Here is a 25446-nt window from a genome sequence, read left to right on the forward strand (position 1 = left end):
CTGTAGTTTACCTTCACAGAGCTACAGGGTCTAGCACTCTTGACAAACTATTGGATTTTTTGGGGGGGGGATATACTTTACATCTATAGTGTGTACACAGTCTTTATCACTGTAGGTACACAAGACCAATTTGGCTGTCATCTTGTCATGTGACAGCAACTAAGATCCAACTTTTTTTTTGAAGTCCCTAATTTTCCCTTGTATGATATAAGAGAGTTGCATACCTATGAAAAATTCAGTTGGGGACAGTCACTGATAACCTTGTCACTTTTTTGGCCAATGTCTAAAAATGAAAAATGTGACTGTCCAACACGTATGTACAAACTCATATATAGAGATGTGAAGGCCCAGGAAAAAACACAGAAAAATTCAGAAAAAAATCTTTTCCCCCCCGTTTCTTTCCTAAGCCTATTTTGTTTTTTTCTGAAAAATTGAAAAAATGAAGAAAAATGGATTGTGGAATGTTTTATTTTAGCATGATGAATAAAATGTTTCATTGAATCTTGGTCCCCCTCCCTTTTCTCAGTTCTTTTTATGGGAATGGATGCTTTATGTCTGCTTGACAATATGGAGGACTAGCAGAGACATAAGTAATTTTTTTTGTTATTAATGTTGATGGTTTCTTCTTCTTTTTAATTGTTTTTTGCCTGCTCATAAACTAGCAAAACGAAAGAGGTTCCTTACAGTTCAGGTGTTCCTTACAATTCAGGATCTTGTAGATCCATTTGTTACCAAAAAAAGTAAAAAAATTAAAAAGTAAATTCAATTTGTAATAATTGTTTGAATAAAATGTACTTTTAATATACCAAATGTGATAATGTTATGCCAAACCAACTTGTACATAATTATATTTGATGTTCCTGAAGTAACAAAGTGGCTTTCAATCTGTAAAAGGTGCTATTATTGCATTTTTCCAATTTTCCCAAAAATTTCTCTTTCTGAAAAAAACACGATCCTGACTTTTCCATTAGTGTATCCATATGATAAATGTGTAGAGATGTAAAAATTCTGGAAATTTTGAAGCCATGGAAAAAAACCAGTTTTTCCCTGTTTTTTCAGAAAAAGATAATTTTTTGGGAAAATTGGAAAAATGCAATATTAGCACCTTTTACAGATTTGTGTTATGCCATGCCCTCTACAGCAGCCATGTTGTGTTATGCCACACTCCTGTAACTGGCACCTCCAGCACTGTCAAAATTCAAAATGTACCCCATGGCCCTAAGAAGGTCGACAGCCCTTGAGCTACTGCATCCCATCCAGCCTCTGCTTAAACCTCCAGGGAAGGAGAGCTCACCACCTTCTGCGGCAGTTTGTTCTGCTGTTGAACAACTCTTACCATAAGAAAGGTTCTCCCAGTGTGTAGCTCAATGGGACTTACTTCTGAGTAAACATGCTTAGGATTGCACTGCATGATTTCCTTAATTGGGTAACTGTCCTAGTAGGACCGATATCACCTAGAAATAGTAGGCAAATGACATTCAACACTTCCATCGGGCATGGCAAGCATGGTACAATAGCACAAACAACTATTTCCATGAGCTAAAAAAACGTTTTTAAAAAAGGAAGGGGGGGGGAATCAAAGGCTGCAGTCCTATACATATTTACCTAGGAATAAGTTATATTGAACTCAGTGAAACTTACTTCTGAGCAGACATGTATAAATCACAAAACTGACTTCTGCTTATAGGTCCCTGGGATCCAGGGCTGTGAAATTGTGAAGGGAAGTGGGAATATCTAAGAGAGGCTGGCTGACACAGGTGGGGATAGGCTAGAATGGGTCTGGCCAGCCCCAGAAGTTGAGCTTTCTTCAAATGCTCTAAACCAATATTAGAAGAGTGATTCACTTTGTATTGGAAGTTTTGTGCAGCTTATCAAGTCAGTTGCTGCCACCAAAGCTAATTGCTTCCAGGCGCCCAAAATAAATAAAATTCCATCACTCACACAAGGTGACTATTGCAGTCGAAAGTACACAGCAGTGAATGCTTTTTCCCTCTTAAGAAACAGCTGATAGACATTGTCCTACCTACTGCATCCAGTAAATAATTGAAAGCAGCCAGCATTACAGCAGAAGGTCAAAATGTTCAACATATAGTACTGGGGAGAATTACCATTACAGAGTAACTCAATAAGGGATTTTATTATTGGAGAATGAGTGGGAGGGTTGAAGCCTTGGCCACTGATTGGCTAATTGGCTATAATACTATAGAGAGGCAGGGCTGGACAGGCGTAGGAAATAGAGTGGCCTGATGCAAAAGGCTTCTGCACCTTTAACAGATGTTTCAGCAGTTTGCATGACAGGCTACACTTGCTAAAATACCCTCTTCACCACCACTGATAATAAAGAACTCAATGAGGCTGAATGATGGAAGATGCAGGACAGACAAACAAAAGTACTTCTTCATACAGCATATAGTTGGGGCTTCTCCATACTAACGTTGGGGTTTTTTGCAGGTGTACTCTGCAATGTGTCACTGATGCAGTAATAGCGCATTAGTGGTGGATCTATACTAGGCAATCCACACATCACTCTATTAGTTATTGTGTGATGCTTCCCCACTGTTACTGCATTACAGTCATACCCCTCTTTAACGTTCGCAATGGGACCAGAGAGTATACTTTTAAGTGAAAATCTACTTTAAGTGAAGCAATTGTCTTCACTTGTACTGCACGCAATCACCACTAGACAGCAGCGGCGTCATGCCAATAAAATGTACGTTATTGCAAAGTGCGCGAACGTTAAGCGGGGTATGGGGATGTATGGAGCATGTACGTTATAGCGAGGCAACGTTAAATGAAGCAACGTTAAGCGGGGTATGCCTGTATTGACATCTGGAAGGCCACACTTGCACGACAGCCCATCCACACGCACACACCTCAAACACACATCTTCCTAAAACGCTGCAGTTTAGTCAAACACAGGTAGCTGGAAGCAATTAACTAGAATCAAGTGACCAAACTACTCCCTTTTCTGGCTATGTTCTATCACTGAGGCAGCTGTCAACTATGCACTTTTCACTTCCCAGTTGCTGGTTTATGGGTTTTGATAGCAGTGGCAGTGTCCTCCTAATTCTGATGCTTGTTGTTGCATGGTTTTGTGGTTGCCTGGAAACAGAAAGGCTTTCCTGCTTGTTGCCATAATTTGTCCTTCCCTTTGTTATGGCAGCATTTATTGTTGTATAAAACAACTTTAGCACCCAGGCCTTATAAGCACGTCTTCAGGAAGCCCAACTGGATGAAAGGCATCCAGCAGCTTCCACTGTCACAAAATGTTTTTCAAGCTCACTTGAACATTATGCTTTACGACAGAACACTATGGATGACAGTACCACACTTATGGCAGTTTGTCAAATCTTCCTCTCAGATAATCAGTTTCTGTACATGGATCAGTCTGTTCTTAGTATGCATTTAGGTTCTATATAGAAATGTCAGAGATCCAAACAGACTAGTTGCATTTCATTGTCACTTGGTCCTGTTGTTTCCAATTCCTGTTATCTTGTTAACTTGATGTGTGTACATACGGTTGCTGGTAAAGAATAACTCTTGATGTATCTGACAAAGCGTTCCATGCGATCCATGAAAGCTTAGAACCACAATAAAATGGTTAAGCCTTCAAGGTGCTTCAAACTCCTTTGTTTTGGTTTATTATTGGTTGTGAGGAGCCATCACAATCCAAAACAGCAGGAAACCGCATTTTAATCGTCTTTTTTCTAGATTTCAAAAGAGGTAAAATGGATCCTGTTCTGACATTTAGCTTCAGCTCAGGTATTTATAAGATGCAGCAGCAGTTTAATACTTTCCAGCTGCCTTCGTAACCTGCTCTGCATGTAGAATGAGTTCTGGAACCGTGCAACACTTGCTTAGTTAATCCTGTAAACAAGCTAAACCTTCTAGGCCTAAGATTCAACACGGATAAAGCAGGCCACTTTAAGGACATCTAAGCCTTGTTTAAGTTAAAAGGAGGAGTACAAACCTGCCCTAATGTAGGCAAAAGTTCATTGGCTATGAGTTCATCTTTTAGTGAGAGTTTATGAGAAGGTCAGCGGAGTAACCAATTGATCCAAGTCTCTGCATATTTTCTCTCCTCACCATTGCACCATAAAAAATGTATTATACTTTAATTTTACAGAAGACAAATATATATATTTACCCTCTTGATTTAGAAAGGTTGGCTGTGGCTCAATCTAGTCAGTCACAACTTGTGCTGCTGATGTACCTTAAGTGGGAGGAATGAGAGGGTCACAATGGGGCCTCTTCATTTTGTTTGTGTATTTTAAACCACTTCTATAGAACACTTCAGCATCATTTTTCAGGGCGGTTTTTATAAAATTGCAAATAAAAATAATATGCAACAATAAATAAAAACATCATAATAAAACAGCAACTCAAACCATTTTAAAAGCCTGGGAGAGAAAAAAGTGTCTCTGGCTAGTGCTCACACCAATCCATTCAGCCCCAAGTGAACCTCCCTGAGGAGAGTGTTCCAGATTGGGAGCCACAGCTAACAATGGCCACCCCCTACTTTCTACTTGCCTCGCCAGAGGAGAACAGTGACAACAGGAGTGGTCTGCAGAATAACGCTCTACTGCCACATGACTGCTCTTAAAGCATGGTTATGCACATGTCTGATCCTTCTGACACCTTTAGATCTGGGGAACAAAGGACCCTTGGTCTCTCCATTGCTGATGTATGACCTCCAGAAACATTTTTTTTTTTAAAAGGTGGGTTGCTACTTAAGGCAGGACTCAACAGACTTCAGAGTTGTCAGATCTATTCTGGGTTTTTTTGCAAGAACCTCAAGAGAGCCAAGTGCAAAGGACATACCATTTGAATTGAAGAACAGGATGCTTCTGAGCAAATTCTGAACTCAGAGATTTATTTTCAGTACCAAAACTGAACTGAGCTCACAGTCCTTTCACGCAAAAGTCCACTTCTGTTTTGCTGTCTTCATTTCAGCAGCCTAGTTTAGGTTGTAAAAGTAGTTTTTCAGCCAAAAAACCCTTATTTGCTGCAAATCACCTAGAAATCTGCCAATAGATCCCAATCTATCTACACAAGAGACACACTGCCTTATACACAGAGGGGAGGATTTCCAGCTATATATGCATCCTCTTTTCCACTCAGTCTCCATAATGACAGGAATTTTTCTCATTTTAGTTAGGGACAGCTGTTGCCTGTAGAAACTGCACACACATTCTCACTGTCTGGACATGAACGAGAAACCAACACCGTGTGTAAAAAATAAACCCTCAACATTGATCAATACTTAATTATTCTGATTCTATTCTGGTTTCCACAACAACAAATACAGTGCTTTGCTATGACCCCAGTAAGAAACCCATTATATTTTTAAAAACCTTAGATTACTATGTGTTGTTTCCCTTTCTGGATTATGGCTGCTAAAATCCCTGTGGGCTGCAACTGAGATTTAACTGTAAGGCATTTTCTTTTTCTTGTATACTCAAAAGAAGCTTGTTAAACTTGGGGCCAGTTTCTTAAAAAACAAACACTTAATTTTTGAAAGGGAGAAATCATTTTAGAAGGATCTGATGCTATAAACTGTTGTCTTAATGACATCAAAGTTTATGCTGAGATAAAAAGCTACACAACAAGCCAGCAGCCTCATTATGAGTTTAAATTCCCAACTAGTGCCCTGTTGTTGCAAGAACACCTGCACTTGGCTGACTTTCTCTTCTCCTAAAGATACAGGATCAGTCTCAAGCCAGGAACCTGGCAACCGTAATAGGAGCTGAGTTAGAAATCCTAGTTTTTTGTTTTTTGCCTTTTAAAAATAACTGGTTAAAATGGTATTCAGTAATAAGAGTGAAGAGCCTTCAGAACATTTAGGTTACACCCAAATAATGCAAGCAGGGGGAACACCGCATCACAGGAGGACCTTCTTGACATATGCTATAGCAGCACAACTAGATCACTATGTGATCAGATATAGTGCAACACTATTTAGTATAGGCTCTATCCTGGCTTCTAAATATTTGGTTTTTGATTTGGCTTCATTGGTGACCCTTTCTTGATTTTCAGATCCAAGATTTTCCTAACCTTCTGGATTCCAAATGGACTACTACACCTAGCATTACTAGGCTGCTAACTGAATCATTACCACTACACAGGGGAGAAGTAACTCAATTTTTCAGCTACTACCTCTTTTAAAGAGGTTGAGGAGACTGATTTTCAGCCAGAGTGACTTAGGTTGCAATCCAGTACATGTCTACTCAGAAGTAAGCTCCATTGGGTTCAGTGTCACTTACTCCCAGGTAAGTATTGGATTGCAGCCTTAGTAATGGTTTAACGTTATATGCCTGTGCCCACTTTTCAAAAGATGTATCTCCGTGTAAACATTATAGACAAAAAAGAGCAGCTTTGCATAATACCAAGGGAGGCAAGAACACACAAAAGTGAGTTGTGCTTCCTTTTTTATGCTGAACATAAGAATTGTGTTCTTAAAAATCTGAATTCTAAGAAAATTTGCATTATTTCTCTTGTTTTTACATAATTTATTCTGCTTCTTCTACTTGGGAAATAACAAGGAACTAAATTCCAATCCATTCACTACTAGAGGTCTAATTCAGCAGTTATTCTGTCTTCTGAGATTCATTAGACCATCCTTCCAAGCATATCTGTGCAGCCTTAAGGACTAGAAACTTGCTTTTAATATTGCTGAGATTGCCAGGAACCTGAATTGTCTGGTTGGTACCAAGTTCCTAGGCTTTACTGCACCTCATACCATGTGACATATGCCCAACTCTGGCCATAATTAACCTAGTGGATTGGCTGTGGAAAAAAGCCATATAATTAAAGTGTGGCTGGGCTTGTGAGCACTTTTGCTAAAGTCTTTCGTTTAAATACAGATTCATGGTGGAAGCACAATACAAAAAGAGGCCGTGTTCTATCACATTCTAGGCCAGGCCAGCATGTGGAGTTATCAGCTGACTTGTCACAGTGACTTGGTGACAGAAAACAGAGACCACTAAACTCAATAAAATAGACCTGGCAGTGAAGATTATTAACATGATGATTGGATGTCATATCCTACGCAGCAGCTGCTGAGAGCTATAGAGCTATAGATGGTGATTTATGCAGGACTGACAGGGGTGCATGAGTCCAAGAACATTCAATCCAATTACTTCAGGAGAATGCAGTCTGCTGTAAATCGTAAACAAGTAAGTCTTTTTTCTGGGAAGCTTAGAATGCTTCCTTCCTTCCACATTTCCCAGTATAATGGAGCATGCTAAAAAAAATATAGCTCAGTATTACTGTCCTTGGAAAATATCTTCAAGCCACATCCTAGAATGTTCCAGAAAACACTGCCTGGCAGCCAAAATGGAGTTCAGACACTGGCCTGTTTCCCACTGAAGTAATACATCTCTGTCTGGGTTCTACCGCTTCAGACTACAGGTAGAGGCTCACATGATGGAATGTTCGTTTTTAAAAATCCCTTGCAGATAGAAAACTGGTACTGTATGTCAAGGAGAAAGCTATGCTAGAATCCCTCTCCATGACAGCTGGGGGGGGGGAGGTATGTGGAAGAACATTCAGTCATGCAAGTCCCAGTCTGCTGTCTGACGTTGTACACCACAGGCATGGGTTTACCATCTCAGTGAGAACTAGGCCTCTCAAACAGTATGTATTAGTTATGCTCATCAGTTTGCATTCAGTTCAAAGTCAGAAGTGGGGGTTCAGGTACAGTTGCAAGTGCTAATGTTCCTTATCGCCTAACCAATGATGTATGAATTAAGAGGAAGCTACTGTTTCCTCACATGCTATTGGACTGTTAGATTGACTGCAATTTAGCATCTTGCCAGTCAGGTCTTCTGTATTTCCCATAATTCTTCAAAAGATAGTTTGAAGACATCTGTTGGTAGCCTTGTGATCTCTACCAATTCTGCAACATTATAAATAAAGCAGCCCAGGTGCATTCATCTCAATCGACACAACAGGCTCATTTCTTCATTCCCCTCAACCACCACTCAGTATTTAATTTTGGATGGATCATGCCTGATACAAATTATGTCACATTATGCCTGCCCAAAAAAGCAGGGAGGAAAAAAACTGATTCTGAATCTAGTAAGTGCTTAAGATCAGTTGGAGAGAATCTGCCTATAAGCTTTTTGGCGGATAGTTCTAGCAAAGATAGTGACAAGCAAAAAAAGAACAAGAAAGCATTGCATTGCAAAGGTAATTCTTAGTCAGAGAAGGGAAATAGTGTATTCTCTCAACAAGGTAATAAAAATACCTACAGCTATAGCTGCTTTCTGGGTTGCAGTATATGCTGTTCATATGAACAGTGATTGTTACCAGGGTAATTCACACCACCTTGTCCATAAGAACTCTGTACTTAAAAGGTTTTGCTTAGCAGCAGGGCAGAATCTTAAGTTTGATTTTAAAATATGAGAACAAATTTGGACCTACAGAACATCAATGGTGGGGGAGAGAAGGAGGTTCCCTCCCTCTGCCCTGCCTCTTGTCTCCTACCTTATCTCTCCCACCCTGTCTGAAAAGTCTCTGTCTTCCCTTTTGGCCATCTTCACCTGCCAGATCTTATTGGGCAAAGAGATCTGGTAAGGCAAACGGACAAGAGATGCACCTTCTCACCTCCCAGCATGCTTCTACGAGGTCCCACTGCCAGCAAGTTGCCCAGACTACAGGCACTTTGTCCATTTCTTCTCTCCCCCCCCCATATCATCTGGTAGCACCTGCTGGCAGAAGATCTTAGAGCAGTGATTCTCAAACGGTGCGCCCTAAGAGGTGGCTAGGTGTGCCTCAAATATTATGAAAGTATACTTTAAAAATGAGAAGAAACCCATTTGTATAGGGTAAGTAATAGTTTTCTATTATAGGCCCCTTCCAACTCTACTATTCTATGATTCTATATCTGACATGGAAGTTCCACATTCATTGTTTGTTTATTTGTTTTAACCTCAGAGCAGTGTGAGGTTGCTGATCTGATTAAGAAAGTGGCACTGGGGGAGGCGGGGTCTGATCCTTTCCTCCTATGGTATTTCCCTGATCTATTCCCCCACCCCAAAAAGTTACTTGTTTCACAGGGTGAAATTAGACAAGTACAGCATCTGTATCTGTCACCTTCCTGTACCCTGCAGGGCAAATAGCAGCTTTGGGAGAGCAATTTTAGATCAGGGAAACTGCTGTGTCACATCTAGTTTGGCCCTACCTTCAGCAAACACAATGCTCCTTTTCCTTATGCAGCGTCAGCTCAATTTAAATTTCCCAGCAAATACCTTGATAAATGCAGAGGTAAAAGATAAACACTCAGGGGTGGTTGTTTTTGCAGGTTTTATGGCATGTGGTAAGAGGAAAGGGAAGTATTCTTGAAATTTTACTGTAAAAAAAATAAAATGTGAAACTGTCACAATAATTGTAATCTACAATGCATCTTAATAATGGTCAGTTTGTGACAGGTTCTGCAAGACCTTTCTGTTTTTGAAGCTGACAGATGTGTAGCTGGTCTGTTTTCTTTTGCACCCTTGCCTTTTGCGTGTGTTTTGTCAATTACAGAATGCTACAGGTTTGTCCGGCAAGTAAAACTTGATCAAATTATGGTTATCTCCTTTGCTTAGTTTGTTCCTGTTTTTAGAGTTCTTGACTCTTTCAGACTGAGGGATGCAGTTTCTTTTCCCAACAAATGCTGGACTGAGGGGCTGCTTTTCCCCCTCACGGCATCTTCATGTGCTGTGTCTCTTGTTTTCATTTTTTAAATTTATATCCTGCCCTTTCTCCCAGAAGGAGCCCAGGACTCCTTATTTATGTTAAAAACGCAGGAGCCATGCTTGGGAAGAAGAGCAGCAACCCTGTCTTAAGACCAAGAGACAACAATTAGCTATCTTGAATTATGGAGATGTAGCTGGTCATTGATCTTGTAATGTCATGCAAGTTTGTTACTTGCCTTGCAGGTGTTACTGCAGGTAGAAATTCGCAGATGAAACCCCCATCCAGTCAAGGCATCTCAGTCCTGAAAAAGTTGCACCTGTTAGATTAACAGCCACTGTCAGAGAAAGAAAAAAAGTCACCCCTGCACATGGTTAATATTATAACGTTTGAATTATAGCCTATACTATCTAGAACTAGATTATTTAATATATACAGTGCCGGGTGTGTTTTCCCCCAGAATGTTTTAGAGACATAACTAGTAATGCCAGTTGTTACTGCATCTTGCTTTTGAAAGTTAAAAATTGACTCGCTGGATCGGGCCAGGGAACCCTCTGGTCTCTTGGGGAATGGGGACAGGAAACCCTGGCTTCCAGTAAAGACCAGCTAGAAAAGCCACAAGCAAGGCATGCAAGTGATGCCTAATCCCTGTGGTTTTGTATGCCCTGCATGCAAACAATCCAATTTTGGATGCCGCCCTGGGCTCCTGCTGGGAGCAAGGGCAGGATATCAATAGGATAATAAATAAATAAAGTAAATAAATTTTCCCTACCATATCTAACAGCCATTGAGCTGCCATGAAGTTTTCTTTTTTTAAAGAAGCGCCATCTAGCTTAATGATCATTTCAACTGTTGTAGCAATATATTCCAGAAGTCAATTATGTGTTGCATGTAGAAGTGCATTTAATTTGTTATGGGAACAAAGGAAGCTGCCTCATCAAGTTAGAATGCTGGTTGTATCTAGCCATGGATAGTCTACACCAGGGCTATGGAACGTGTGGCCTCCATATGGGCTACATTTCCCATCATCCCTGACCATTTGCTGTGCTGATTGGGGCTGATGGGGATTGGAGGCCAACAACATCTGGAGAGCCACACATTCCCCATCCCAGGTCTACCTTTATAGGCAGCAGTTCTCCAAGGTTTCAGACAGGGGTCTTCCCCAGACCTACTGGGAGCTGTTAGGGATTAAACCTGGATCCTTCTGCATTCAAAGCACATGCCATACTCCTAAGCCATGACTCTTTCCCAATAGGTTATCCTGAATTTATTGCCAATCTGTGTCCATGAATAACACTCCCTCTGCTAAATTGTAGTGTTCTGAAAGGTTTATAGGGAGAGGCAAATAACTGAACACACACAAACCAGATCAAAAGTTTAATCTAGTCCTCCATTTTGCTTCCCGTAAACAGGAGAGGAAGGCAGTAGTCCTGCCCTGCCCAAATTAGTATTCAGTGTTTCGGTACATTTGAAGATGACTGTTTTGGCTAATACCTCCTGATAGACTTTTCGTCCATGAATTTGTCTAATTCTTTTTTTAAACTATTTAAGGGCCAAGTCACACATTGTGGTTTTCAGTGTACAGAATGTAATGTAGATGACCATGTACTGTATTCAATGAGTGCACCTTTATATGTTACAAACATTTCCAGAGTGCCAGATTGGCTGCAGGTCTTATGCCAATTACCCACACTATCACTCATACTCAGGTTTACTGCCTTGTAATGTGTGGAAAGGCTCTAGGTTAAAACCAGCACAGACTGCACTGTGGCCAGCTAATCCTGAATCTAGCTATTTACAGTAGTTGTCTACTCACATCAGCAACATACCATCTCAAGTTACAGACTGCACAGAAGATTACAGTGACTATTTTCCATGCCTTGAAACATAACAATATGCCATTTTTTCTAATAATGGAGGTTGCTGCTGCAATCTCCTGTTGAGTCCCCACATCAGACCTTAATTGATACAGGAAATCATTCAAAATGTAATAGCTCCATCAGCTCTCAGTTTCTGAATTCAATCCCCACATAGGCTGAGGGCCAGACAGAAGCATTACAGCCTTGATTAGGTTATCTGGTGGTTTTTGTTTTGCTAATTCACAGCCCTGTAGGGATGCTCTGCTTTGAAGATCAGGGAGGTAATGCTCTGGGAGAGAGTTTTAAGCCTTTTGCCCATACGATGCATCCCACCAAACTTCTGAAGTTACTGTTAGTTTTGCAAGGGGGAAAAGACCTGAACAGTACTTGTCATCCCACACACAAACACACACACTTCCACAAGCTGATAACACTTTGGGGGGCATTTTCACTGGAGAAAGAATCTCCATTACAAAAAGGCCGCTGGTTGTATGAAGAAAGTATTATCATGCCCTTATAGGAAGCTGTCTTATACTAAGACAGACCATTGGTCCATCTAGTTCAGTATTGCCAACACAGACTGGCAGCAGCTCTCCAGGGTTTCAGACAATATTTTCTAGCCCTATTTGGAGACACCAGGGATTGAACAGAGCACCTTTTGCATGCAGAACATGTGCTTTACCCTCTGCACTACGGCCCTTTCATCATAGCAGCCCTGATTGAATTGTCTAAAATTGAATGATAAATAGAAAATTAACCTGATTAGCAAAGCAAAGCTTTTGTCACAAGATGGAATAACTAAAGCTACTAGGGCCTCTACTGTATTCCTGTGAAATGGAGCTGACAAGCAGACAGGGTAGGGTAGGGTAGATCTTAGTGAAGTAAACACATTTTATTTGTTCACTATCAGTTTGGACAGTCCCTCGGAGTTCCTCGTCTTTGCTTCTTCCCTGGCAATGCCAACCCTTATCAAACACCAACCAGCTCATGCTAAAAGACAGATGGAGCCCACAGGCCTATAAGCAGCCAATGAGACCTGAATGTGAGATTTCTTGAAAGTGCAGTTGTAAATAATTTATTCAGTTATACTTCTTATCCATATTTCTGTTCACCAGGGGTCTCATGACACCTCACAACTATCAGTCAAGGTTAAGAAATGTCATAACAACAATATCATGCATGTATAAATAGCCCAAAAACCCAATGATTAGCTGTAAAAAATTTTTTTGAAAGCAACTGGTATTCAAATTAAAATAACTTTTAGACATGAGAAACATTTCTACTGTTTGTAAAACTATCTCCCCACCTCACCTAAGTTTCAGAATCCTGTTGGTAAAGCTGATATAGGAGTAACTTGACCTGAAATTATAGTAAATGCTAGCACCAAAAGGCTAAACCTTAAACTTTCTAGTTCTCAAGGCGAATATGTGTTGCTGTAGAATTTAAGCCAAGCTGTTTATCTGCTGGAGGCTACCTAGAAGGCAGGTTGATTGCATAATGCTGTTTAAATATAGACCATTACACATGCTGCTGCTTCTTTTTAAATCAGGCTAGGTTATTTTCCATCTGCTACTTAATTTGTTGTTAGATGCTGACCTCTGGCTGGAGGTAGCCACAGCCATTTTTAATGGTTATGTTTGCATTTTAAAATAATTAAACGAAGGCAAAGACATTAATCAAACTCTAGGAACATAGGAAGCTACCTTCTATTTAGTCAGGCCATTTGCTCATCTAGCTCAGTATTGTCAATTCGGACTGGCAGCAGTTGTCCAGTCAGTCTCAGTAGTACTTGAAGATGCTGGGAGGAACCTTATTAAACCCTACCACTGAACTACAGCCACTTCCCCAAACATTTTCAATATATCAAAACAACAATACGCAGATAAAAGCAACGAAAAGCTTACTTCCTAAATCCAAATTATAAAACAAGCTTGTCCCTTTTTTATAATTAAGATGACACACAAACATCAGTGCTGACTTGCGCCATCTTAATCAACCTGATCTGTTCCAAAAATAAATCCCCTTTCTTTAGGACTACAGAATACCTTGAGTGTTCTTTACAGAAAATATGCAGTTAAGGAAGGCGACAAACAATATTTTAAGACCAGTAGAACCTATTTGAACGAACCTTATTGCAATCAGTGCAAACATATGTTTCTCTGTCCTGGGGCAAGTTCTAAAAAGCTGGTTTGGCATGTTTACAGTATGGTCAAATCAAGGGGAAGCCACCTACTGGCAACATCCTCAATTCTTGGAGCAGTTTTGCAACCATATCTGTGGAACTTTTAAAATAAGATTAAGTATAAATGTACCTCTGCCTAATTGTTTAGCATGGCACTTTAAAGCTAGTTTAAAAGAAGGACTGCCTGTCTTATGCCTGATTGGTGGGGGTGGCTTGACTGGCTGACTTCCTGGTATGCACATATGTAAGGAAAGTTGCAAAGCCAGAATAACACCAAGAATTATGAACTTGCTATTAGTAGTAGTAGCATTAGCATTTATTTATCACTTACTATACAAATGTCTCAAAGCAACTTATTATAAAGACATGAAAAATGGAAATAGACTGCCTTCAATTCGATTCTGACTTATGGCGACCCTATGAATAGGGTTTTCATGGTAAGCAGTATTCAGAGGGGGTTTACCATTGCCTTCCTCTGAGGCTGAGAGGCAGTGACTGGCCCAAGGTCACCCAGTGAGCTTCATGGCTGTGTGGGGATTCGAACCCTGGTCTCCCAGGTCATAGTCCAACACCTTAACCACTACACCACACTGGGACTCTTATAAAAACATACATGATACAAAATTTAAAATATATTAAAAACACATTAATTGGCTAAAAGTACTCATCCTGCAACAACATAAAAAGGACAAATCCTACCCCATCCTACTAAAAGATGAACACCAATACAGGCTTAGGTATTATCATGCACTACTTTTTTCTAAGTATTTCAGAGTTCTTTTGCTTCAGTTTCTTTAATCTATCTTCTGCAAGAGCCATATAATGATAGGAGACTACTTTTGCAGAAAGTTCCTTCTGTGAAATCCCCAGATCAGTCTTTCTGATCCTCAACTGGTTGTGTTAATTGTGATAGAGCAAATGGACCTGTTAACTATCTCAAGAGCACTTGGGGGGTTTGGTTCTTGCTGTTCTAAAGGATTTTACATTTCCATTGAAGAAAACTGCAAAAGGTCAGAATTTCATGAACCTGCTGTTTCATTCATGAACATTGAGTCCTAGCACAAAAACAATAATGACCTTTAATAGAAGGTGCTTTCACAGGGAGAAAAGAGATTCTTGAGCATGTATATTATTAACCCCGCTAGCCAACTCTGCATATTTCAGCTACGATTCTTATTGGAATACAATGCTACACCTGTCAGACAAGTGGACATGGAAACAAATGGCTTAATTTCAGGATCTAGTTCTGTACAAAGGCAGGTATGAGTATGTGATATGCTTGATAGCACCCAGTTTCAAAGAAGTAATTTTATAAAAATTCTCACATGAGTAGATTGCCTAATCATATTATTATGTTTAGTTTCCATTTCCATGATAGAAATTGCTGTAAAAATGGATGAAGAGAGGGAGATTTACTGGGAAATAAAAGTCTGGATGAAGGCAGACTTATCAATTGCAGAGCAATAGGCAAAGGGATTTGGAAGTCCACTCGCTATGTTCAATCTGAATTTTTCAGGGCAAACTCGAGAGATGCGGTGCAGACCTTGTTCTGCAGCTTTTTACAGTCGGTTCAGCTCAAATAGGGAACGTCAGCTGTCCCTGTCAATCACTGGAATCGTTTTGTTAGTTTTGAAAAGGTAAAGGGCAAAAAAAAAACCATGATCCATGTGCTGCTTTAGTTTTGTTTTAATTTAAAGGCAGACAATCTGTTTGAAGCATGTGGGGAAGGGGCCAAGATTGACAGAACCACCAGCATTCACCTTGCTGGTATGTAGCTGTGAGAGACCAATTGCAAAGTCAGACTGAAGTTTGTTCTCACCCTCTGAGTGAAAAATGTGCTGCAGTCACTGTTGCAACGCTAGGCCTGTCTTCACCCTTTGAAAACAGGAACTCAATGGGCTTGATTTTATGTAACGGTGACTTTTGACAAGTAGATATTTAAGCAAGGTTCTATGTGCACCTTGCTAAAAAAAGGGGGGGGGAGTCCAAATCGTGTACCAATTGAATTCTGCAACATGTATCACTTATTCATTGTCCCTTTTTTCTCACAATTGACTCTGCTTCAGCTAAGTCAGGGCCGAGGAGCTGGGAATTGTGCAGGCCCCACTCCCTGACAGCTGGAGCCCCTGATTCAGCCACTCCTTTGATTTCACATACCCTCTTCATTGGACACACTCTTAGGTTTGCAGCTATAGAGAGGCAGAAGCTTGCCACAAAGCTGGGTTCTGGTTCTTTGGCAGAATAGACTCAGATTTGATAAATTCCTTGTTGATGCCTTTCACTTCTAGGACTCTGCAAGAGCAGGTTTTCATCACATTTAAGGAAGCGGCTGGTTCTCTGACTGGGGGTGTGTGGCCCCCCTCCAGAAAACAAAGACTCCTGAAGGGAGTAGAATATTGGGAAAGGACCCTCAAGCAGGCACATTCCTCCCAGTAGTAGACGTTTAGCGTAGTAGTCACCCAAGCTGTTGTGTCGTGTTGCTGTCCCTGCAAAGGGTCAGGGAACATAAAACAATATAGGTGTTTCAGGAGACAAATTCCATAATAATAGCATTGATGAATTATTCCTCCGTAGCAGCTTGTTCTGTAGCTGGTTGGCCTTAGAAACGAGTTTGAGAAGTTCTAGTTTGCTGCCTGTGTGTCTGTCTCCCTCCCTCCCTCTGTGTGTGTGTGTGTGTGTGTGTTTAAACCAGGGGTGGGGAACCTTTTTTGCCTGGTGGACCACATCTTTATCTGCCTCACCCCTACAGGCCAACTTTGATTGTCCTGTCCACCTGTCGAAATTGGCACTTGGGTGAAGGAGAGAGAATCCTGCTTTCTGCAGGATTTGGGCTCACCCAAACCAAGGAGAATTGCATTCCCCACACATCAACAGATGCACGGGGAATTCAGTTCTGCTTTTTGCAGCTGCATCTCTACCTACCCACATGTGTTTGAGGAAATGGAGGGTGTAGCAGCATTGCAGGCCAACTGGACTTTCTCCAGCTCTGTGTTCAAACAAGGAAGAGTTCACAAAGTTTGAGAATTTGCATTTAAGGTGAAAACGGATACATGCTAAACTCTTCACCATCAATGTACAAACTCAAAACATGATCAGGGAGTCAATATGATAAACACTTGGGGGCTGTTATGTTTCCTCCCAGACCTGAACAGAATCAATTTGCAGTTCTCTACTGAGCCAAAACTAAAAGACCAAAAACATTACCAGTTCGGAAAGAGGTCCAGGCTGGTTTCCATTCGAATGCACCTATTTTGCCCACCAATGAAAATAATAGTATTTGACTAGTAATTGGCTACTTTGAACACCCATTTTAATTAGAGTTTAGAACAGGGAATATTCAGCTTAGAATTTAATTTCTGAACTTGTGTCCCTTTTCTGTGGATATGTAGTCTCCATTAAACACTTGATTTGTGATGGTCTGATCCACCTGAATCATCATCAGAAAGTGACAAAAGGGTTACATCTGAGTGGGGCTGAATACCACCCTCCAGGCTTCTCTGGCCCTCTGGTCTCTCCCCAGGCCACGTTCCTGCCCAGCCCTGCTCCATACTCTCCTCAAATGCTTTTGCCTGGAAAGAATGGGATCACTGAACTGTGTATGTAGGAGCCTCTACCTTATGCATGGCTGGAAAATAGACTATTGTGCGGAGGTAAGAGTCCTATCCATTGCCCACTCTCGCCTCTGGTCCTACCCACCACTGGCATGCAGCCCCACAGAAGGCAGCCCATGAGGCAGGGGGGGTGCTATTAGGGGCGGCCCAGTTGACCCAAGCTTCGGGTCTTTTATGCTGGGCTCCAGATCTCCTGCAATTTTCACCCCACTCCCCAGTTCAAAACTTCTCTTTTTAAAAAACTTGGCATCCGCCTGCCAAGTTAACTTGCCCCAAAGCACTCTACATGTATGCAAATGCTAATGCTCTGTGGGCCTACAGTGGTACCTTTTACAACAAAATGCCCTTCAGTGGAATTCTGTAGCCTATTTATCAGAGACAGCCCTGTCCACATAACAAGGTTGAAGGAAAGATGTGTCCATGTTTTTATTTGGGGAGAGGTTTAGGGATGCTTTCTGAAAACATTTGCAAGTGGTGCACATATACGGTTGAATGTGCACGCCATAGTCACCTGCCCCAACAGTGAGTGTTACAGAATGTATTTTGTGTTGTAGCTGCTCCATAGTAAGTATGGCCAGGTCTAATGTGGGATTAAAATTATTTCTTTATAAAAGGAATTGGTTATGACCAGTTTAGTGATATGCCTTGCTTTAGAAGCCAGAGAAGGACAGGCTATTATTATAGGGAGAGTAAATTTGTACTGGGCAGAGCAGGCAGGGGAAAACCTTCAGCCAAGTCTAATTAGTATGAGGGGGCTTTCACACAGTGATCTTTGGTGTAATGATATGGGTACTACAAGTATACAAGACTGTCACTTGGGAAGGATTGGCTGGTTTGGAATCCCTATCATGGGAATAAAGAGAGGGGACTTTTACACCACTTTGTCCCCTGGGAGACCCATGGCATCTCTGTGTGGGATCTCCATCAGTGAGGATCAGATTTTTCAAGGGACAAGAGTGGAAGGTTGGCTTCGCTCACCTCTCTCTGTCCCCAAGTGTGACACTTTTAATTTTCCCACAGGAGTGAATGGCAACTTCAGTTTTATTTTTATTTGAGATTTGTAACCCTTCTTTCCTCTATATCATAGTCTTCAAGGCTGCTAACAATTCCTGGTAAATTAATGCAAAACAGTAACAAGAAATCATTCAACTAGATGGAGTTAACAAAGAGCATTGTAAGATACCAATTAATATTCATCAGGCAAACTTTACCTGGCATTCAAGAGATGATAATGACAGCAGCAGGTGAATATATATGAAGGCACAAGTCCACAACTGAGGTGCCACCACAGAAAAGGCCCTCTCTCTAGGAGTTACCTGTTTAGCCTCTAATAGGTGGGGCACCTGGAGACGGGCCTTAGTTGAAACATATATTTATAGGGGAGAAAGTAAAGGGGTGCATTCAGAGGCACTGTGGGGTTGGGAAAGTCAGCCTGGTTTCTCCCTGCCCCAAGCATTGAGAATCCAACCTGTCTTTTTCTGTGGGGGCCCACCAGCTGCATAGACCCCCCCCTCCTGGTTTCTGTTTCTTGGATACACTAACATGAAAAAAAATGTGAACAGGTTATAGCTGGCTAGAAGACTAATATTATATGTATGTGTGTTCACCTGTGCAGGCTTAAATATCTCCTGTGCCTCTTCAACTAGTGTACCTACTCCCTCAAACATAGCTACCTCAGGAACAACAGAACCCAGCGATCAAGCTGCCCCATCAAGCAGCAGCATGCATTTGGCCACCGTGCCAGTAGCTGCAACCCAGATGGTTCTGTCCCTCAGGGCCACATTGAGATTTACAACACAGGATAGCACCACCACATCTGCCACCACTATTCCAACAGTGGAAACTCTGACTACAACCCCACTTTCAAAAATAACCCCCACGAATAGTTCGCAGACTGGTTTACCACCACAGGCAAATGATGGATTACAAATCAAAAACGACACATTGGCGACGTCAGTTGCCAGCCCAACAACAGTCACCGTTCCCCACTCAGAAAGCCCAGAAGCCACCTCTTCGCATCCAATAAATGGATCATCCACCATGATTGCTTCTACTGATACTACATACCTAAGCATTGCTGGCATTACCCAGTTGTCAAGTACAGAAACATCAGCAGTAATTGTGTCCACAAGCAAAAAACCCCCTACCCAAGAGGCAACATCTGGAGCGACACCTGGAGCATCAACCTTCCCAGGATCTGTGAAAGGAGTTACATTTTCACAAGTGACTCTGTCAAGTAAAGCTCCGCGAGAGACCTCTCCTCCTGGCAGTACCACATTCTCTTCAGGAGTAACCATCCAAGAAGTTCAGCGTGGGTTGAGTTCAGGTAAGCCTTAATGCTTTGCACAGCAATTTTTCGCCTTTTTTTTTTTTTTTTGCGAGGGAGTGCATAAGGCAAAAGTAATGTTTGCTTTTTAAAAAACAACTGGAAAGATAAGCCAAATTCTTCCCCCCTCGCCGCTGCCCCCCCAAAAATCAGGCAATGTAAAAGGAAACCTATAGTACAATTTGTGGGTACGCATACACATTTTCTTAGACTCAATAACCAAAATCACATTAGTCGGTGGGGGGGAGGGTATGCCACATGAAGTCTGACGTGGCTGTATCATTCTTATAATCTGCCTTATTCACTTCCCAGTACTTGGCAACAATGGGAGTGTCCCTTCCTAGTTATATGGCTCCAGGAGGCATTTTTTGTTAGAACCTGGCTTTTAACCTTCACCTTTCCCCACATGCTGTTCTGGTGCTAATCAAGCTGCATAGTACCTGGTATTTTAAAGTAAAATAAAAAAGAAGCTACATGACACTTTTAGCGTTATGTTTAGTTTGGCCCTTTGAAAATCGGATTTCTTTCTCTGCTGGTTTGAACATGTTGCATTTCCCTAATGGTCTTACGTGCACTTCATGTATCAGTAACCCTGTGCCAAAAAATGATCAGTTTGGATTCTGAAGAATCAATATTCCTACAAGTGTTTAGTATCCCCAAGGCTTCTTTCGTCAAAGCACATACTATAAAACCTTTTATTCACACAAACAACTTAATGTTCCACCTTCTGAAAGATGGACTTTGAGACTCTGAGCCATAAATAGACTCACTGGAGGCCTCATATTAACCCATGGTTTGTGATTAACAATAGTGTAGAAGCATAGCATAGAATAATACAGCCATGGTTTGAAGCCAGATCTGCTTTCATTATCTGTCCTGTCAGCCCTTAATTTTGTAAGTTAATTTCCGTCTCTCATTTTCTGTCTCTTATGTTCTACGATGCAACAACTTGTAGAGACAGAGTAATGGCCACAACTGTGGTGTTTTTTCCTCCCAATTCATGCATGCTTCCAGTTCTGTTTTGCCAGCCAGTTGTCAATTCAGACATCATGCCAAATCATAGTTAAAAATGGCTTGGAATGACGTTTGAATTTATCTCTTGAATTTAAACTATCATCCTAATACTTGCAGATGTTCATTTTTGAAAGCTATAAATACCAGTATGGGTAGTTACCATTGTAGGATCTTTCCATGTCTAGAGTTCATGACTTAGCACAGGGACACTGGCCCTCCAGATATTGTTGGATTACAGCTCCCATCATCCCTGACCATTGGCCATGCTGGCTGGGGCTGATGGGAGTTGCAGTGCCGAAAACTCAAGAGCCACAAGTTAATAATAATAATAATAAACTTTAATTTATAGGCCGCCTATCTAGCCAGTGGCCACTCTAGGCGGCGTACAATAAAACATGATAAAATACAATAAACAATATAGCCAGTACAGTACAGTGTAAAAATTACAGTATTTAGTAGATTGTTCATATTACAGTTCTAGAACTAGTTCACCTTGGAAGTCTCAAAGGTCGTAAAGGCCTGATGGAAAAGCCAAGTTTTCAGGCCCCGGCGAAATATATCTAGGGAAGGGGCATGTCGAAGATCCATTGGGAGGGAGTTCCAAATCGTGGGGGCTGCCACAGAAAAAGCCCTCTCAAGTCCTCACCAACCTAGCCACTTTAGTCGGCGGAACCGAGAGAAGGCCCTGAGTGGCAGATCTTGTAGGGCGGCACACTTCATGACGTTGTAGGCGCTCCTTCAGGTATACTGGGCCGAAACCGTATAGGGATTTAAAGGTGAATACCAACACCTTGAATTGAGCCCGGAAAATAACTGGAAGCCAGTGAAGATTGTATAACACTGGGGTAATATGATCATAACGGCGGCTATTCGTAAGTAAACGAGCCGCCGTGTTTTGTACCAGTTGTAATTTCCGGACTGTTTTCAAGGATAACCCCACGTAGAGTGCATTGCAGTAGTCTAAACGAGAGGTGACCAGAGCATGTACTACGAGTGGGAGCTGGTGGACAGGAAGGTAGGGTTGCAGCCTTCGGATGAGACGCAATTGACCCCAAGCTGCCCGGCATACCGATGAAACCTGAGCCTCCATGGTCAGCCCGGAATCAAGGATCACCCCGAGGCTGCGGACCTGGTCCTTCAGGGGCAGTTTTACCCCATTAAACACCAGGTCAATATTTCCCAACCCTCCTTTGTCTCCCACGAGCAGTACCTCCGTTTTATCAGGATTCAGCTTTAGCCTCTTTCTTCCCATCCATCCACTCACGGAGTCCAGGCACTTGGCCTGCAAGCCTCAGCAGGAGTGGAGGCCGGCCAGGGCCGGCTCCTTCTTAGCCCCGGAGCCGGTTTCCCTGCTCCAGAAAGGACGGCCGGCCCGGCGGCTTCACCCCTCCTGCTGTGGGTGCCACTGGGCGGCAGCGGCCGCGATGGGGCTCAGCAGTCTCTGGCCGGGGGGCAGTTCCCAATGTTTGACTTAGGAAGTATCCTTGAACACATTAAACCTAAGTAGGCCATTTCTACTGAACATTGGCAAATGAGAGAAGGGGAGAAAGAGCATGTAAAAGGCCTCTGGTATAGGGTTGCCAGGTCTCCGGTTTTCTGCCGGAGTCTCCGGCAAAAGGGGGCCGTCTCCGGCCTCCGGCAATACTTTGTTTAAACAGGGAGATCTCTGGCTTTTCATTGGCCCCCTCAGCCACGCATGCGTGATTGACACACGCATACGTTGGGCTGTGGCTGGCCGCCTTCCCGCCCTGTCAGTCAGGCAGGGACCACTGGAGAGCGTGGACTTGAGCAGCCGCCGCCCCTGCAGGGACCCCCCCCAGCACGCAGCTGCAGCAGCAGCCACCGCCCAGCGCCCACACACAATTGCAGGTGAGGGTGCTGCTGGACGTGGAGCCCGCAGCTGCCTGGCTGAGCGAGGGCAGCCTCCTGGCCCGCGTCTGCCACGACGACGTGGGCTCCGTCCAGCCGCCGCCCCTTCAGCGACCCCCCCCCCAGCAGCAGCGGCCTGGCAGCCTCAGCAGGAGCCCGTGAAGAGGCGGTGGCAGTGGAGTGGAGGCCAGGCTGGGCTGGCTCCTTCTTAGCCCCAGCCCGGAGCCAGTTCCCCTGCTCCAGAAAGGACGGCCGGCCGCTTCACCTCTCCTGCTGTGGGTGCCGCTGGGCGGCAGCGGCCGCAGTGGGGTCCCCCGGCCAGAGACTGCTGAGCCCCATCGCGGCCGCTGCCGCCCAGTGGCACCCACAGCAGGAGGGGTGAAGCCGCCGGGCCGGCCATCCTTTCCGGAGCAGGGGAACCGGCTACGGGGCTAAGAAGGAGCCGGCCCTGGCCGGCCTCCACTCCTGCTGAGGCTTGCAGGCCGCTCGGAAGCCATCTCCTAGCAACCGCTGCCGAGACGGGGCCCACACGGCCTGGCAGCCTGAGCAGGAGAGATAGAGAGGCTGGAGAGAGAGAGAGAGGCTGGAGAGAGAGGCTGGAGAGAGAGAGAGAGAGGCTGGAGAGAGAGAGAGAGAGAGAGAGAGAGAGAGAGAGAGGCTGGAGAGAGAGAGAGAGAGAGAGAGGCTGGAGAGAGAGAGAGAGGCTGGAGAGAGAGAGAGAGGCTGGAGAGAGAGAGAGAGGCTGGAGAGAGAGAGAGAGAGAGAGAGAGAGAGAGAGGCTGGAGAGAGAGAGAGAGAGAGAGAGAGAGGCTGGCTGGAGAGAAAGAGAGACAGGCTGGAGAGAGAGAGAGAATTTCTTAGATCTTACTACCCCTGCCATTATCAGTAGCAAATCTCTGAGCTTTGCTTAAAGAAAGTTTCCAAACCTTGTTTTAATCTGAATGTTGAAATCACAGTTGGGAGGGTAAAATAACCAAACAGAAACTCCGATTTGTTCAAGCTTGACTACCAAACCTTTACATGGTGCTGTCCTTATAGTCATCCACAAGCCATTAGTTTATGGAGGATCTACACAACTTTAAAATATCCTCCTTGATGCTATGCCTGAACTGGACTCAATATAAAAAAAATCCTGAGGATTCTTCCCTTTCATCAGAAAAATGTGAAAAGGCAGACCAAGAAGTTAGAATTCTAGATCATGACGATGGAAGCAATCTACATTTGTACTGAATCTCTATTTTCTCTTTCATTGTACCACTTCACTGTTCTTTGGTGACTGGGAGCTCTCTTGAGGCAAGGACAATGTGGTATGTATTTATCTATAAGGCAGCTCTCTTAATTTACAGAAGTAGAGCCAGACATTAGATACAGTATGCCATCATGTTAAGACCACCACTTCTACCTAAAGCAATGAACAATCTCCCCAAATTCCTTGTTTGATAAACATACTAAACAAAAAACCCACAGGAAATAGTTATGGAAAGGCTCATTCTTGCCATCTTTGCCTAGTTTCCAAGTGCAGGCAAAATAACATGCCTCTGCACATTATCCAGATTTAAAACTCTTAAGGCTGATCTGAAGCCTCTTTGTACTCCATTTCATTTATTTTCTCCTACAAAGCTTCACCTGCTCAAAAAATGTTATGCTGTTGGATTATACCTTCCCCTGCAAAAGCGTCATTAGGCCACATCCCATGCTTAGAAGTCTACACCTCAGTATTCAAACATCAGTTAAGGAAAAGTTGAGTTCTGTTCCTGGCTGCACCTGCAGTGTCTTTGTGCTATTTTAACTTACTTCAAGGCAGGTTCACCATAGACTCCAGACCTAATAAGAATCAGGAAGCACATGCTTCATATTCCACTGTATCATTCAATTTTTAATTAAATTTTGACATAACGGTACATTGCCTCTGCAAACTATCCCTGTAATCTAAAGAGAGGTGGCCTGAATTAGAAAACCAAACGCAATCTCTTTGTACAGTTCATCCAGTCCCTATTAAGAAAGAATACGGAGAAAGTACAGACCCAGAAATACTTCACATTTAATAAGGACTGGAAAGATTAGAAAACAAAGAAAATAAAATGTGTGCAAACAAGATAAAAATTGGGAAACTGGAAAATTGCAGGGTAATTTCCATTGGGAGTGGTATTCCACATTCCTCAAACAGGGAACATGATAATACTGTACAAGGGAAAGAATAAGGGATTTAGTGATGTCAACAAATTGAGACCTTCCAGTATATTTTGCCCATATCCACTGCTGTAGAAAGCTTGAATACTGTTTTATAAAGCATGGAAATACATCTGTATCTTCTTGATTCCCCCCAACTCATTCTCTTTCCATCACCTTCTGTAGATGTGACTTTTGCACTAAGTCATTCAGTGGCAAAAGAGTATTTGGCCTTTCCTATTCAGAGCAGCAACAGATGTAATGCTAACCCAAGGCATATACGTAGTCATCTGTAGTAACAACTTCAGAACATACTTGTCCCTTACTTGCCCATGCTGCAGATAGGCAATTACAGAACCAGCATGGTAAAAAAATTTATAAGCACCAGAGAGCCAGTGTGATGTAGTGGTTAGAGTAGTAGACTATAGACCAGTGTTCAAACCCCCACTCAGCCGTGAAGCTCACTAGGTGTTCTTGAGTCAGTCCATGTATGCCACCCTGAACTCCTTGGAGGAAAGGCAAAATACAAATGTAGTAAATAAATAGAAAAAGAATTGGGTAGACTTCCCATCCAAGTAGCATTGTTCAAGAAAATAGGTCTTCAGTCAGCAAAAATTCCTCCCTAGGATTCTACATTTGGGTTCCTCTGTCTCTAAATTATTGCTTCTATTTTTTCCTACACATACCAAGTTGCTTTCCCAACTCTGTGACAAGAAACAATGTTTTCCAAATTCTGCT

The 25446-nt window shown here is 42.6% G+C and overlaps 1 protein-coding gene across 5 annotated transcripts in view; it reads left to right on the forward strand.

Moving 5' to 3' along the window:
• The window catches only part of PARM1 (prostate androgen-regulated mucin-like protein 1), a 30451-nt gene that overhangs the window by 1609 nt on the left and 3396 nt on the right, over positions 1-25446 (forward strand). For 2 of the 5 annotated variants that reach the window (XR_009758519.1, XM_061590984.1), the window contains exons 2-3: positions 18946-19656; positions 23823-23846. Coding sequence is in view for 4 of the 5 variants with exons in the window: in XM_061590984.1 (XP_061446968.1) it covers positions 18946-19656; positions 23823-23846 (735 nt within the window). In the remaining variant the exon portion in view is untranslated. Of the gene's footprint in view, positions 1-6036; positions 6270-6619; positions 7176-18945; positions 19657-23822; positions 23847-25446 lie in introns of those variants that run through there. The other 3 variants (XM_061590986.1, XM_061590987.1, XM_061590985.1) reach the window with 3 other exon arrangements.

Source organism: Rhineura floridana, chromosome 11, assembly GCF_030035675.1.
Source record: "Rhineura floridana isolate rRhiFlo1 chromosome 11, rRhiFlo1.hap2, whole genome shotgun sequence".
NCBI lineage: Eukaryota > Metazoa > Chordata > Lepidosauria > Squamata > Rhineuridae > Rhineura > Rhineura floridana.